General features: G+C 54.4%; 1 protein-coding gene across 12 annotated transcripts in view; it reads right to left on the bottom strand.

The window, feature by feature from the left end:
• The window catches only part of SHANK2 (SH3 and multiple ankyrin repeat domains 2), a 548,430-nt gene that overhangs the window by 408,432 nt on the left and 127,051 nt on the right, over positions 1–12,947 (bottom strand). For all 12 annotated transcript variants that reach the window (XM_060302789.1, XM_070046075.1, XM_060302792.1 and 9 more), the window contains exons 7-8: positions 3,408–3,559; positions 2,212–2,379 (exon numbers count right to left, since the gene is read on the bottom strand). In XM_060302789.1, coding sequence (XP_060158772.1) covers positions 2,212–2,379; positions 3,408–3,559 — 320 coding nt within the window. The remainder of the gene's footprint in view (positions 1–2,211; positions 2,380–3,407; positions 3,560–12,947) is intronic.

Here is a 12,947-nt window from a genome sequence, read left to right as displayed (position 1 = left end):
CGTGTGTGTGTGCGTGTGAGCACGTGTGGGTCTGTAATCTTTGTTCATATCCATTTGTCTCGCTGTCCCCACCCCCCGCCACGGGGACGTAAGACCCACAGGACTGGGTGTTTCTGTTCACCGCTGGGTTCGGGGTCCGGGATGCTGAACGGGCCTGGCGGGTGACATGTGTGCCAGTGGGTGGGCGTGGGCCTGCCGTGTGGCTCATGGTGGCCGCCTGGCACCAGAACACCACGAAACGTGAGCAGTTATGGGCCTAGGCCCCAGGCCCAGCGGGGTCTCCAGCACTCACTTGCTTTGCTGAGTTAAAGGAGGCAGATCCCTGGAGCACGGCCCATTCCTGGGGGGTGCAGACGCCCCCCAATCGGCAAGGCCGCCAGTCGAGGTGGCCGGTGGTGGAGGCGTCCTGAGCCTCTGCCCCTGCCCTTCAGCTCTGCCCTCCGCCCCCAGCCTCTCAGGCCCTCGCGGCCTCGCTCCCCGCATAACTGACCCTTCCACCCGCCGAGAGGCACGCGCGCCTCCTCTCAGGCTGAGCGGCATCCCCGCAGGGCCCACACCTCCCCTGGGAACGCGGTGGTTTCATAAGACGAATCTGAACCCAAACGAAGACAGCATCACAGAACTTGAGATCTACCGAGCAGGAAACCTCGGGGACGCAGAGTCTTCACTCCACCCAAGCCCTTCTGCTCCGTTTCCACATCTCCGGAAGGATGCAAGCTGTGTGACACTGAGACCCTCAGCGTGAGACTCACATCCCTACTCCTTTGCCTCTTCCATGCCCAGGGGGCACCTTCAGTGCCTGGGTGTGCGAGGGCAGGCCCTCCCCATCTGTCCAGGCTGGCAGTGCCCACTGGGAGCTCCACTGCCGGGACCACGGCCTCCAGCCTGATGCTCGGATGCCAAGTGACAACCCTGCTGGGGGAGGGGCAACTCCTCCCAGCACCTTCTTCAGTGAAGCCCTGGAGACCTGGAACCGGTCACTGGCGAGGTCCACGCTGCGCCCTCCGTCCCCCGTGTGCCCTGAGCAGCTCATCCCCCGCCCCCCGCACGGAAGAAGCCAACAGTACCGACGCCATCCACTGCCCAGCACCACTGTGGGCGACAAACAGAGCAACGCGGGCCCTGGGGTTGTGCGCAGCCCTGGCTGGGGAGCTGGGGGCCCAGGATGTGACACTCCAGGCAGAAGCAACGGCTTCAGCCAGAGGCCAAAGCAGGAAGGCTGGACTTATCTGGAAAACATTGGGTCTTGCTAACATTCCGTCCTCTCTATGGCCTGAAGGTGTGGGAGGCCCTGCTGAGGCCCACTTTACAGTTGAGCAAACAGAGGCCCAGCGGGCAGGCAGGCATCACTGCTCCTCCGAGGTCCCGCCCAGGGTGTGGGCTCGGGGGGTCCTGTGAGCAGCTTCGCAGAAGTTCCCCCCTCCCCCAGCACAGCCCCGTCACACCACAGGAGGGAACTGGATGCTTCTCCAGGCCGCGGGGACGCTGAGGAACCGGAACTGAGCATTAGAAAGGCCAGGCGGGGGAGGGGGTGGGGGCGGGGGCAGCGGGGTCCTCTGACCACAGTGGGCGGGTGCGTGACCCTGCTCAAATGGGCGGGTGTGTAAGGTGACGGCGGTGGAGGGAAACAGGCAGCCTGAGAAGCAGTGAAACTCACTGCAACGTAAAGGCTGAGCGAGAGAACGTCAGAGCCTCTTCCTTGACCTCCTGGACGGATATTCCCCCTCTGCTTTCCCAAACCCACTGTCCACCCTTCTCCACCCGGAGACCCTGACCTCCAGGCCTGCACCACTAGGCTCCGTGATTGGCCTGCTCTGGCGGGGCTCAGCCAGTGGGAGGGCGGGAGGATGAAGCAGCCGTGGTACTCCTTCCCCGCATCCCTCCGCGACACGGCTCCTGCTGGGTGCCCTCCTCCTCGGCCCGCTGTCCCCGCTTCCGGGGACACGGTCTCCTCTCCCTGCCCTCGGTCCACTAAAGACTCTTCATCGGAGCCACCAGGTGGATCTGTTTCTGCCACGACTACAAGCCGACATTCCCCCAACTCCACTGCTGCAGGTGGGATCTGGAAAGTGCGCCCTGTGCTGGGGCACCTGTGCGCAGAAAGCACCTGCGGGCTCTATCGGGGCGCCCACGGCTCCCACGGAGGGGGCGTGCACCCAGCACCCCAGCCCCGCCCGTCGGGAGAGCAGGTGAGGGGCGAGCCCCACGCACCTGGTGGATCTCGTGCCAGCCGTTCTCGTCCTTGCAGCTCACGGCCGCGTGCTCGTGCAGCAGCAGCTCGCAGCAGCAGGGGTCGCCCCCGACCACCGCAGTGTGATACAGCGGCGTGAGGCCGTAGCTGTCCTTGTAATCCGGGGATGCGCCAAGCTCCAACAGGGTCTGAAAAAAACACCGACGTGTGGTCACTGGTCTCACACCCCCCTTCACAGGAGTGAATCGATCGAGAAGGAAGAGGAAGGTCACGCTCCCCCGGGCCAGGGTGACGGAGCCCTCGGTTCCCGAGCTTCTCCTGGACTCCCGGAATTAAGGAGGCCCCAGCTTAGACGGCGAGGTTTCTGGCCCTAAAGGAGCACTTGGTGCCAGGCGCGCACACGTGCTGACACATCCGGGAGACGGGGAGGCCTTCTGCACACGTGGCCCGCTGGGCACTACCTGCTTGAGCCCGGCTGGGCCCTGTGGACCAGCGGACAGCGACGAGGGGAAGGTGACATTTGCAGGAAAAAGGTGTGAACCTAAAAGTCCAGTGTAACCCATCTCCGTGCACGTCCTGCAGCTGGCAAAACTAGCAAGCATTGTCACTCGATTTCCGAGGAAGCCAGCTGACGAGTGTGCAGCCGCTGTGCAGTTAAGAAGTCTGCTTTACAGAAAAGCACCATCTTGGGGGTCGTCACCCCACAGCTGTGGGTCCCCTCCCTTCCGTGCCAGGGCCCTGATAGAGCATGGGCTGGGGGCATGCGCCCTGTGCCCGCAGGCACAGAGCCAGGGCCAGTAGAGCATGCTCGAAGAACAGTGCGGGGAGGAAAACGGGGGTGAGGTCCGCCCTCCCCCCTCCCTCGGCATCAGCTTCCAATGTCTGGGGGGGCTCTGGCAGCAGCGAGGCTGGCTCGGTGGCAGAGGGCTGGCTTTGCAGCGCCCTCCCGTGGAGGGAGGTGGGTTTAAGCTGAAAATACGAGCCCTTTGGCGGAATCAGAAGGGGAAAGGTAACTTTCTGCTCACAGATTCTATAATAAAAGCAACCACACCAAGGGCGGGGCGGGGGGCAGGAGGGCCAGACCCCACTTCTGAGCTCTAGTCGGACACAATTTGGGGTCACCGCAGGTGGCTGTCGTGGGATGGGGAGTGGGGCAGGGCCTACCCAGGGGATCAGAGGAGGGGGCGTCACCGTGTGAGACGGGCCCCGCCTGTACCTTCAGGGCCAGCAGGCTCCTGGCGCGGGCGGCTTTGTGCAGGGCCGTCATCCCGTCTTTGGCGCGGAAGTCCAGGTGGGCCCCGCCGTTTCGGAGAGCTTTGATCACCTCCACGGGGTCGTCCAGCTGCGCGGCTAAGGTCAGGGGAGTCTCTAGGGACCCAAACACATGCACGTCAGAACCGGCACTTGGGGCAAGGCTGCGAAGTCACGTGACCCCGTTAACCAAGTTCAAACGTCCCAAAGTGAGCTTGACAGACTGACCCGCCAGGGCGTCACGGCTCCCACCCACCTGCCGACCCCAAACGTCCGTGCACTTAGCATGGCTCTGGCAACCCTTAGTGACGATGGCGGTGACTCTCGGGGTCACGGGCAAATCAAAACGGGGGCAGAGGCAGGGTTCCACATCATCGCCTTGTGGGCTCTGAGTCTGAGAAGCTGCCCCGACTGCCTCTGCCCTCGGTACACAGAATCCCGCAGCCCCAGCCGACGCTGCCCTGTAGGAGGAGGGGTCAGTCAGGGCTGCAGCTAAAGACTGGAAAGGCAGATGCCCGCCTTTCTTCACTTCAACTTCACAGCATCTATGGGTATCTTGGTAGATGCCAGGGACTGAGCTGCAGGGAAACAAGTGAGTAAGACATAGGGTCGTGCCCTGCAGGGGTCTCCATCTGGGAGAGCAGAGAGACCCCAACAGCCATCATGATGGGACCGGACCAACGCATGGAAGGACCAACATATGAAGTGGGGCAGAAGCCCAGGGGACCAAAGGCTGAAGCCCGCCTTTGCGGCGATGAGGGTCAGGAAGGGGCTCCCACACCCCGTGCAGGTGGACCAGCCTGCAGGTGGCCATGGCCGAGGATGTCAGTCTCTGTCATCAGACGTCTCTCCTCAGTGACCCTCACGTGCCCGCCATCACCACCGCCAAGCAGAGTGCATGACTCTGATGTGGTTAATTTGAAAGGCTCTTACGTTACAGAAAAGTGCAAAGAGTAACACGACAACGTGCAGGTTCCCGTGGACCAAAACGCTAATAGTTAATAAGGAATCGTTCTGTCCTCAAGCACGTTTTGAGAGTAAAAGGACTGGGGCATCTTCCATGGGGTGGAATGCCCTTCTAACCGCCTGTCACTGACACATCACCACACCACCCTCCATCCCCAGAAAAGGCAACTTCATCACAAATCTAGATTGACGACTCCCATCCATTTTCAGTTACAACATTTATTTATCCATAAATGGGTATTGTCTGGAGGGCTCTTAAAATTCACCGTTGGAATCCCTCTGTACCTTGATTTTCTGTGGCGAGCCTCGTGGGCTTATCCCGCTCCTTGAAACTCATCTGCAGCGGGTAGACACGCCCTAGAACATGTGTAAAGTGCAGCTTATGCATTCTCTCCCAAGGGAAGTGGTATGATGGTCACGAATGCCACTGGCACATCCCTGCTGCGGACCTACGAGAGGCACCTTCTCACGCGGGGGTTTTTGAAAATTAGGAGTTTTGGGACTTCCCTGGTAGTCCAGTGGTCAAGACTCCACGCTCCCAAAGCAGGGGGCCCGGATTCGACCCCTGGTCGGGAAACTAAGATCCCACATACCGCAACTAAGAGTTTGCATGCCGCAACTACTGAGCCCGCACGCTCTAGAACCCACGCGCCACAACTGGAGAAGCCCACGTGCTGCAATGAAGACCCGGCGCAGCCTAAATAATAAAATTAATTAATTAATTAATAAAAAATAAAAATAAGTGTTTTCTGGGACAGCTAGGGGACGCTGGTGACAGTGGGAACGTGCCCTCACAGAAATCACGCGCAAGGCAAGGAGAGCGTGACGCGGTGAGGGGTGTTTGGGAATCCAGACCATCTGGGAAACGGGGGTAGAGATGTGGAAACGGGGCAGACGTGCAGAGAGAAGCACACTCAGAGAGAGACAGCAGCATCTGAGGGTCTGGGTTCCTTGCAGGGAAAAGACATCACAGGAGGGCGGTGGGCGAGGGGTGATCTGGGAAGGGCGTAAAGGACGGGGCTGTCGGGAGCTGCCAGCAACCACCCTCCAAAGCCAAGTCTCTTAGAGCAGCTCCTCAAGTCTGAGGTCAGCGCATGCGGGATGATAGCACCTAGGGCAAGGTCAACCTTCCAAACGATTCGGGCTTTTCTTTCTTATTTGGCTGTCTGCACGTGGCCAGCGGAAAAGCTAAGCGGTCCAAAGGAGATTTTTTTTTGTTGTTTATACGGCACTGTTTTCATAGCTGACGGCGTCAAGGTCATTTTACAATGAGAACACTGTCTCAGAGGGAGGCATTGGCAAATGGTAAAATTCCAAATCACAGACCCCTGTGGCCCGGCTGGGCAGACAGCGCTGGGCACGTAAGCAGGTGGAGAGAACTAGACACCCGTCGGTGGCTGTGCCGTCTCCTGTACGAGCTGGGACCTCCAGCCCGTGGACGCCATCCAGGCACATCGAGTGGCACGTGGCAGCATCTCGAGGGTTCCAGAGACCCTCCTTGAATGACACTGCAGACCTGCCACGTTCACACCCGCCACGTTCACACCTGGCCACGACCCACGCTGGCAAGGTCAGGGGGGCCCCCAGCTTAGACCTCACGTTCAGGAAGGTTCAGGAAGGGGGCGTCCATTGAGACCCCACATGGGCAGATGGGACCACCAAGAAGATACTTGTCAATCAGCTGCTGCACTGTCCGTATAACCGGGTCACACGGGATCCTCCTCCAATGCACTTGGGAGCGGCAGTTCCCTGGCACCACAGTGCTTTGAAAATTTTTCTGGTTTTGAATTTCGAAATTGTCTAAGTTTTAAAAAAATTACACAGGAACCTCCGCAAATATAACCTCATCAGGGGACCAAGGTCTCTCATCTTTGGAGCTGACTCTGAAGGCAGAACTGCCTCCAACCTAGAAACTGCCTGCTGGCATTTTGGCTCCGGGAAAACCAGGTCGTGCTTCGAAGGGAAGGTTTTCAGGTGGGCACGAGGAGGGAGGCGTCTACGAGCACAGCAACAGGGCACCAGCTCCACGGCTTGCGGTCTGTCTGGGTGTCGGGGGAGACCCGGGCAGGAGACTGTGCAGGCACTGGACAGCCGCCGACCCCTGCAGCTGGGACTGCGTACCAGCCTGGGTGCAGGGGCGCATCCGGGGGCCTCAGGAGGACCCGGGGACCAGAGCCTGGTGAGAACCTCCCGCAGAGGCAGCACAGCCCAGCTCTGCTCCCGAAAGGCTGGGTGGCCTCCAGCAGGTGTCCCAAACTCTCTGGGCCTGTTTCCACACCTATATGGTCAGGGTAAAAGCAGGACCTGCACTCCGTGGGGCTCTGTGAGGATCGAATGTCAACGTCCGATGCTGGAACAGTGCCCAGCCCACAGTCAGAGTCTGTCCAGGGGATTCAGCTAGAGATGGGCTTTATTTTCTTCATTACAGTTTTTTTCCTGTATTTTTAAAAGCCTTTATTATGTTATAATCATAAAAGTGATTCTAAAATAAACTGTGAAGCCAATGCTTATTCTCCCCCTCCCCCTCCCCCTGGACAGGCACAACCCCTCGTGACTGTCTTTCTTTTCTCAGCAAGAGATGGTCTTGGTGCCCCCAGATGCAAACCAAGTGAAATATGCATTCACAGGCCTACTAAGTGCTCTGCCCTGTGCTGGGGGTGGTGGCTGTCCCGGGGCAGGGGGAACCGGGCATATCTCCTCGAGCTATTATAAGACAGATGGATACACAGACAGGTAGATAGGTAGGTGGATGGGTGGGTGCATAGATGTGAGGGAGGGAGAGAGAGAGAGGGAGGGAGGGAGGGAAGGAGGGAGGGAGGGATGGGTAAAGGAAGGGCAGATAGGTGGATACACAGACAGAGATGTATACATGCACACAGACGGATAAAAATGAGTCAAACAAAGCAACACAAGATTAATATTTGATCTCAAGGTTGTCCGAGGGAGCACAAACAGTGCACTCAATTTATCTTTGTAAATAATTAACCCATTACTGAATATAAGACCCATTACTGAACTATTCCTGATGGAGAGATTTCACCCACCCCATTCCCTGTACCCATTTGCCTCATGCAAAACGACACAGGTGGGAAAAGCCTGGCCTTGGGGCCGGAACCTTCAAGTTCGAGTCTGGGCTCAGCCAGTGACATTGACAGAAGCCTTGAACCCCACAGGGACCTCAGCCACACCTCAAAATTCCCAAGGACCCGCGAGAGGAAAGGCGGGATTCGGGGATTCCTTCCTCATTACCTAGAACAGCAGTTCTCAGACTTTGGCACGTGTGGGAATCACCCAAAGAGCTGGTTAATGCAAAGCACACTGGCTCCATTCCCAGAAACACCTCCACAGGACTGGAGGGCTGAGAATCTGCATCTGAGAGTGACCCTGGAGGTCCAAGGGGTGCACTTTGCTAGAGGACAGCTTCACGTGCTTGACCGCACGGTGACACCACGTGCTCCCACCCCCCAGACACTAATTGAATCGGTGTGATGCGTGACCCAAGTATTAGGACGCGTACAGCTTCCCAAAGTGGTTTTTAACGTGCAGCTGAGTTTGAGAGCCTCTGCTCTAAACACCTGCTAATTCAAATGTGCTCCATGGGTAGCAGCACGTGGGCATGACCAGGAACGGGTTAGAAACGCAAAATCTCTGGTCCCACTCCAGGTCTACACAATCAGAACGGACTTTTAACAAGATTGCCAGGTCACTCATAGACATCAGGTCTGAGATACATGGACCTGGGGCACAGCTCTCCCACTTTATCACGTATGCAATCCATAAACAAGCAAACCAAGGAAAATGGTGCTGTGTCCTCCCTACGGATTTATCCCTTTATTTATGAGTCATACACGACCATGGGAAAAAGAACAGTCTTTTAAACAAGTGGTGCTGGGTCAACTGGATTTCCACATGCAAAGGAATGAAGTCAGAGCTCTACCTCACGCCATATACAAAACTTATCAAAAGGAATCACAGACCTAAATGTAAAAGCTAAAACTATAAAACTCATAGACGAGAACTCAGGATTAAATCCTTGTGACCTTGGGTTAGGCAACTGTTTTAGATATGACACCCAAAGCACAAACAACAAAAGAAAAAATAGATCCATTTGACGTTGCCAAAATTAAAAACTTTTCTGCATCAAAGTACACTATCGAGAAAGTGGAAAGACAGCCCACAGACTGGGAGACAGTATGTGCAAATCACATATCTGATAAGGAACCTGTACCCAGAATATATAAAGAACTCTTCCAACTCAACAAGAATAGACAAATACGGGCAATAATATCAAAATGTGGGCAAAGGATCAAGTAGTCATTTCCCCAAAGATACACAAACGGCCAATAAGCACATGAAAAGAATAACCAGCCAATATCACTGGTCATTAGGGAAATGCAAATAAAGCCACAATGAGATATGACTTTATACTCACTAAGATGGTTATAATAAAAACAAAAAACATAATAGTAAATGTTGATGAGGTTGTGGAGGAACTGGAACTCTCATCCACCGCTGGTGGGACGTAAAATGGTGCAGCTTCTTTGGAAAACTATCTGGCAGCCCCTCAAAGGGTTGAACATGGAGCTACTATACGACCCAGCAATTCCCTGCCCCCTGCCAGGTATATACCCAGGAGACAGGAAAGCATACGTCCACACAGTCTGTACAAGAATAATCACAGCAGCATTGTCACAACAGACAAAGAGTGGAAACAACTCCAAATGTCCATCAACTGATGAGCTGATAAACAAAAGGAGTAGATACAGTGGAATATTACCCGGGGAGTAGATACGGTGGAATATTACCCGGGGAGCAGATACGGTGGAATATTACCCAGGGAGTAGATACGGTGGAATATTACCCGGGGAGTAGATGCGGTGGAATATTACCCGGGGAGTAGATACGGTGGAATATTACCCGGGGAGTAGATGCGGTGGAATATTACCCGGGGAGTAGATGCGGTGGAATATTACCCGGGGAGCAGATGCGGTGGAATATTACCCGGGGAGCAGATACGGTGGAATATTACCCGGGGAGCAGATACGGTGGAATATTACCCGGGGAGTAGATACGGTGGAATATTACCCGGGGAGTAGATACGGTGCAATATTACCCGGGGAGCAGATACGGTGGAATATTACCTGGGGAGTAGATACGGTGGAATATTACCCGGGGAGTAGATACGGTGGAATATTACCCGGGGAGTAGATACGGTGGAATATTACCCGGGGAGTAGATACGGTGGAATATTACCCGGGGAGTAGATACAGTGGAATATTACCCGGGGAGTAGATACAGTGGAATATTACCCGGCCGTCAAAAGGGACGAAGCGCCGACACACGCCGCAACACAGATGAACCCTGAAAACATTACGTTGAGTGAAAGAAACGAGACACAAAAGGGCACATATTGTGTGATTCCAGTTCTACAAAGTGTCCAGAACAGGCAAACCCAAAGAGACAGGAAGTAGATGAGTGGTTGCCAGGGGCTGGGGGGTGTGGGGAGTGGGAGGAAAAGGGGGTCACTGCTAGTGGGTACTGGGGTTCTTTCTGATGTGATGAGAGTGTTCTAAAATGAGACAGTGGTGGTGGTGCACAACCCTGTGAATATGTTTTTAAAGACACTGAACTGCACACTTTAAATGGGTGAATTTAATGGTATGTGAAATGTTTCAACAAAGCCTTACAAAAAACAAAAATTGAAGTTTAATCGTACGTCGATTATACCTTCATAAAACTTTTAAATAAAAAATACACGCCCTACGGCACTCATATATTAAATAAATTACAGAATACACACAGACAGAATGTTTTTAAATCGGGAGACAGATCGTTTGGTGTTTTCTGCTCTACCCCAGTGGGTCATCTGTGCCTTCTTTGTACGATGAAAGGACGGCGAAGGTGAGTCCAAAACGTCTTGTAGGTTAAGGCTCTCCAACCATCCAGCTCACCGACTGACACCTGTCCACAGCAGCCACACAACCCGCCTGGGCCACGTAAATGCTCACGTGACTGTGAGAACCAGGTGCTCCACTCCACCTCTGGCACTCGGGGTCACAGGGTGCACAGGAGGGGGTAACTCACTGCCCTGTTATCACAGACAATGGGGGGGTGGGTGGCTGTGGGCTTGGGAGCCACTTACCAGGATGGACAGCACCTGTTCAGATACACCAGCACCTCTGGCATTGATCTGCATTCGGTGTTTCAGTGTTCATTATCTCGTTATGAGTGAATCATGCAAAATCTCAAAGTCTTCCAGTCTGCTAAAACAGGGATCCGTACCCACCAGAATATCTGACTAATAGCCCACCCCCGACCACGAAGGAGAAGGAGATTTACAGCTATCTTCCTCTGAACGGTCATCGCTCTCGAGGGCGGACACTTTCCCGTGAAGAGCTCCCAGGCCAGCACGTGAGACTCGTCCAAACGACCCATGGGCCTTTGAGGCCATTAAGCAGAGTGGATGGCGATGGTGGGTTTCCCCCAAACCGTCAGCAGCCCCGAGCATTCCAGCGACTGGCTCCCGTGTTGGTCCACAAGCCAGCGGAGCCATCCTTGCATTCCCACTACCTGCCACAAACGGAACAGTCCTGACCACCTGAGACCTCACGGTCTCCCTGACTCTGGCTTCGGCGCTCAGACGTGCTGCAGAGCAGACAGTCCCGAGTGGGTTCACGGGGCCGAGATTTGCGGTCAGAGACGGACAGGGAGAAACAGACACAAATCTCTTTTCTGTGAGGGGAATCTTTGACTATAGGGAACAAAAGCACGGAGGCAAGGTGAAGAGATTCTGGTGAAAAGAACAAGGGCCTCATGTTCCAGATAAAAATCTCTGTTACCAAGAGGTGATCTGGCGAGTTTCATAAGAGTTATCAGATCTGGCCTCGTTGGACCCAGATGAGCAGAATTTCCAACAGCACCAGGAAAGCCGCGCATGCGGGTTCTCCGTTCCCCTGATAGAATTACGTCAGATAGAACTAGGCCTGTGAAGGTAGAACGCGCATAGCAACTGCTTGGAGATCAAACAGTTTAAAAGCGGATGCTTCTTCAGACTTGAGACTGCCAAGGGGGAGGGGCTGCGGGGGCAGAAGTGTCGGGAGTTTGGGATCAGCAGATGCAAGCTATCGATGTTATACAGAGGACGGATAAACCACAAGGTCCTGCTGTAGAGCGCACGGAACAACATTCAACATCCTGTGGTAAACCACCGTGGAAAAGAATATGAAAAGGTATATACAGGGCTTCCCTGGTGGCGCAGTGGTTGAGAATCTGCCTACCGATGCAGGGGACACGGGTTCGAGCCCTGGTCTGGGAAGATCCCACATGCCACGGAGCAACTGGGCCCGTGAGCCACAACTACTGAGCCTGCGCGTCTGGAGCCTGTGCTCTGCAACAAGAGAGGCCGCGATAGTGAGAGGCCCGCGCACCGCGATGAAGAGTGGCCCCTGCTTGCCACAACTAGAGAAAGCCCTCGCACAGAAACGAAGACCCAACACAGCCAGAAAAATAAATAAAATAAAACAAATGTGGGGTTTAAAAAAAAAAAAAGGTATATACATATATATATATATACAGGTATGACTGAATCACTTTGCTGTACAGCAAAAATTAACACAACGTTGTAAGTCAACTCTACTTCAATAAAATGTTTTTAAAAAGTGGATGGTTCTTGCTCCCAGACGAGTGTCCTGGGCTTGTTGGTGTCGGCTGCGCGGACCATGAGGGGAATGGGACGTGCGGTCCCATGTGTCCATCAGGTTGTGGAGAAGGCATGGGTGAGAAGTTGTGGCTTTTGTCCTTCCAATAGCAAAATCAAGGAGGGCAGCTCTGAGAAGTGGTCTATGGCCTGTGATTTTCCTTCGTTGTTTTTTTTTTTAAAGCATTACTATTTTTTAAATTAACTTATTTATTTTTGGCTGTGTCGGGTCTTCATTGCTGCACTTGGGCTTTCTCTAGTTGCGGCGAGCGGGGGCTATTCTTCGTTGTGGTGCGCAGGCTTCTCACGGTGGTGGCGTCTCTTGTTGCGGAGCACGGGCTCTAGGCACGCGAGCTTCAGTAGTTGTGGCACGCGGGCTCAGTAGTTGTGGCTCGCGGGCTCTAGAGCGCAGGCTCAGTAGTTGTGGCACACGGGCTTAGCTGCTCTGCGGCATGTGGGATCTTCCCAGACCAGGGCTCGAACCCGTGTCCCCTGCGTTGGCAGGCGGATTCTTAACCACTGCACCACCAGGGAAGTCCCAATGGCCTGTGATTTTCTTACAACGAAAGCCCTGGGCAAAAAAAAAAAACCCACACACAGACACACTGATACTAATGTGGTTTGAAGCAGACACATGGGACCTATCAAACCAAGAATTTGGAAAGTATAGGACATTTTGAGCAAGTAAACATTCAAGGCTAGAACAATGAGATCCCACTACACACCTATTAGCATGGATAGAATCCAAAACACTGACAAACCCAACTTCTGGCAAAGATGCAGAGCAACAACAGAGAACTCTCATCACTGCTGGTAGGAAGAAAAAACGGTACAGCCACTGAG

Source organism: Globicephala melas, chromosome 8 (assembly GCF_963455315.2).
Source record: "Globicephala melas chromosome 8, mGloMel1.2, whole genome shotgun sequence".
NCBI classification, from domain to species: domain Eukaryota; kingdom Metazoa; phylum Chordata; class Mammalia; order Artiodactyla; family Delphinidae; genus Globicephala; species Globicephala melas.
The sequence above is the reverse complement of the archived record's forward strand: the minus strand, read 5'-3'. Positions and strand labels throughout refer to the sequence as shown.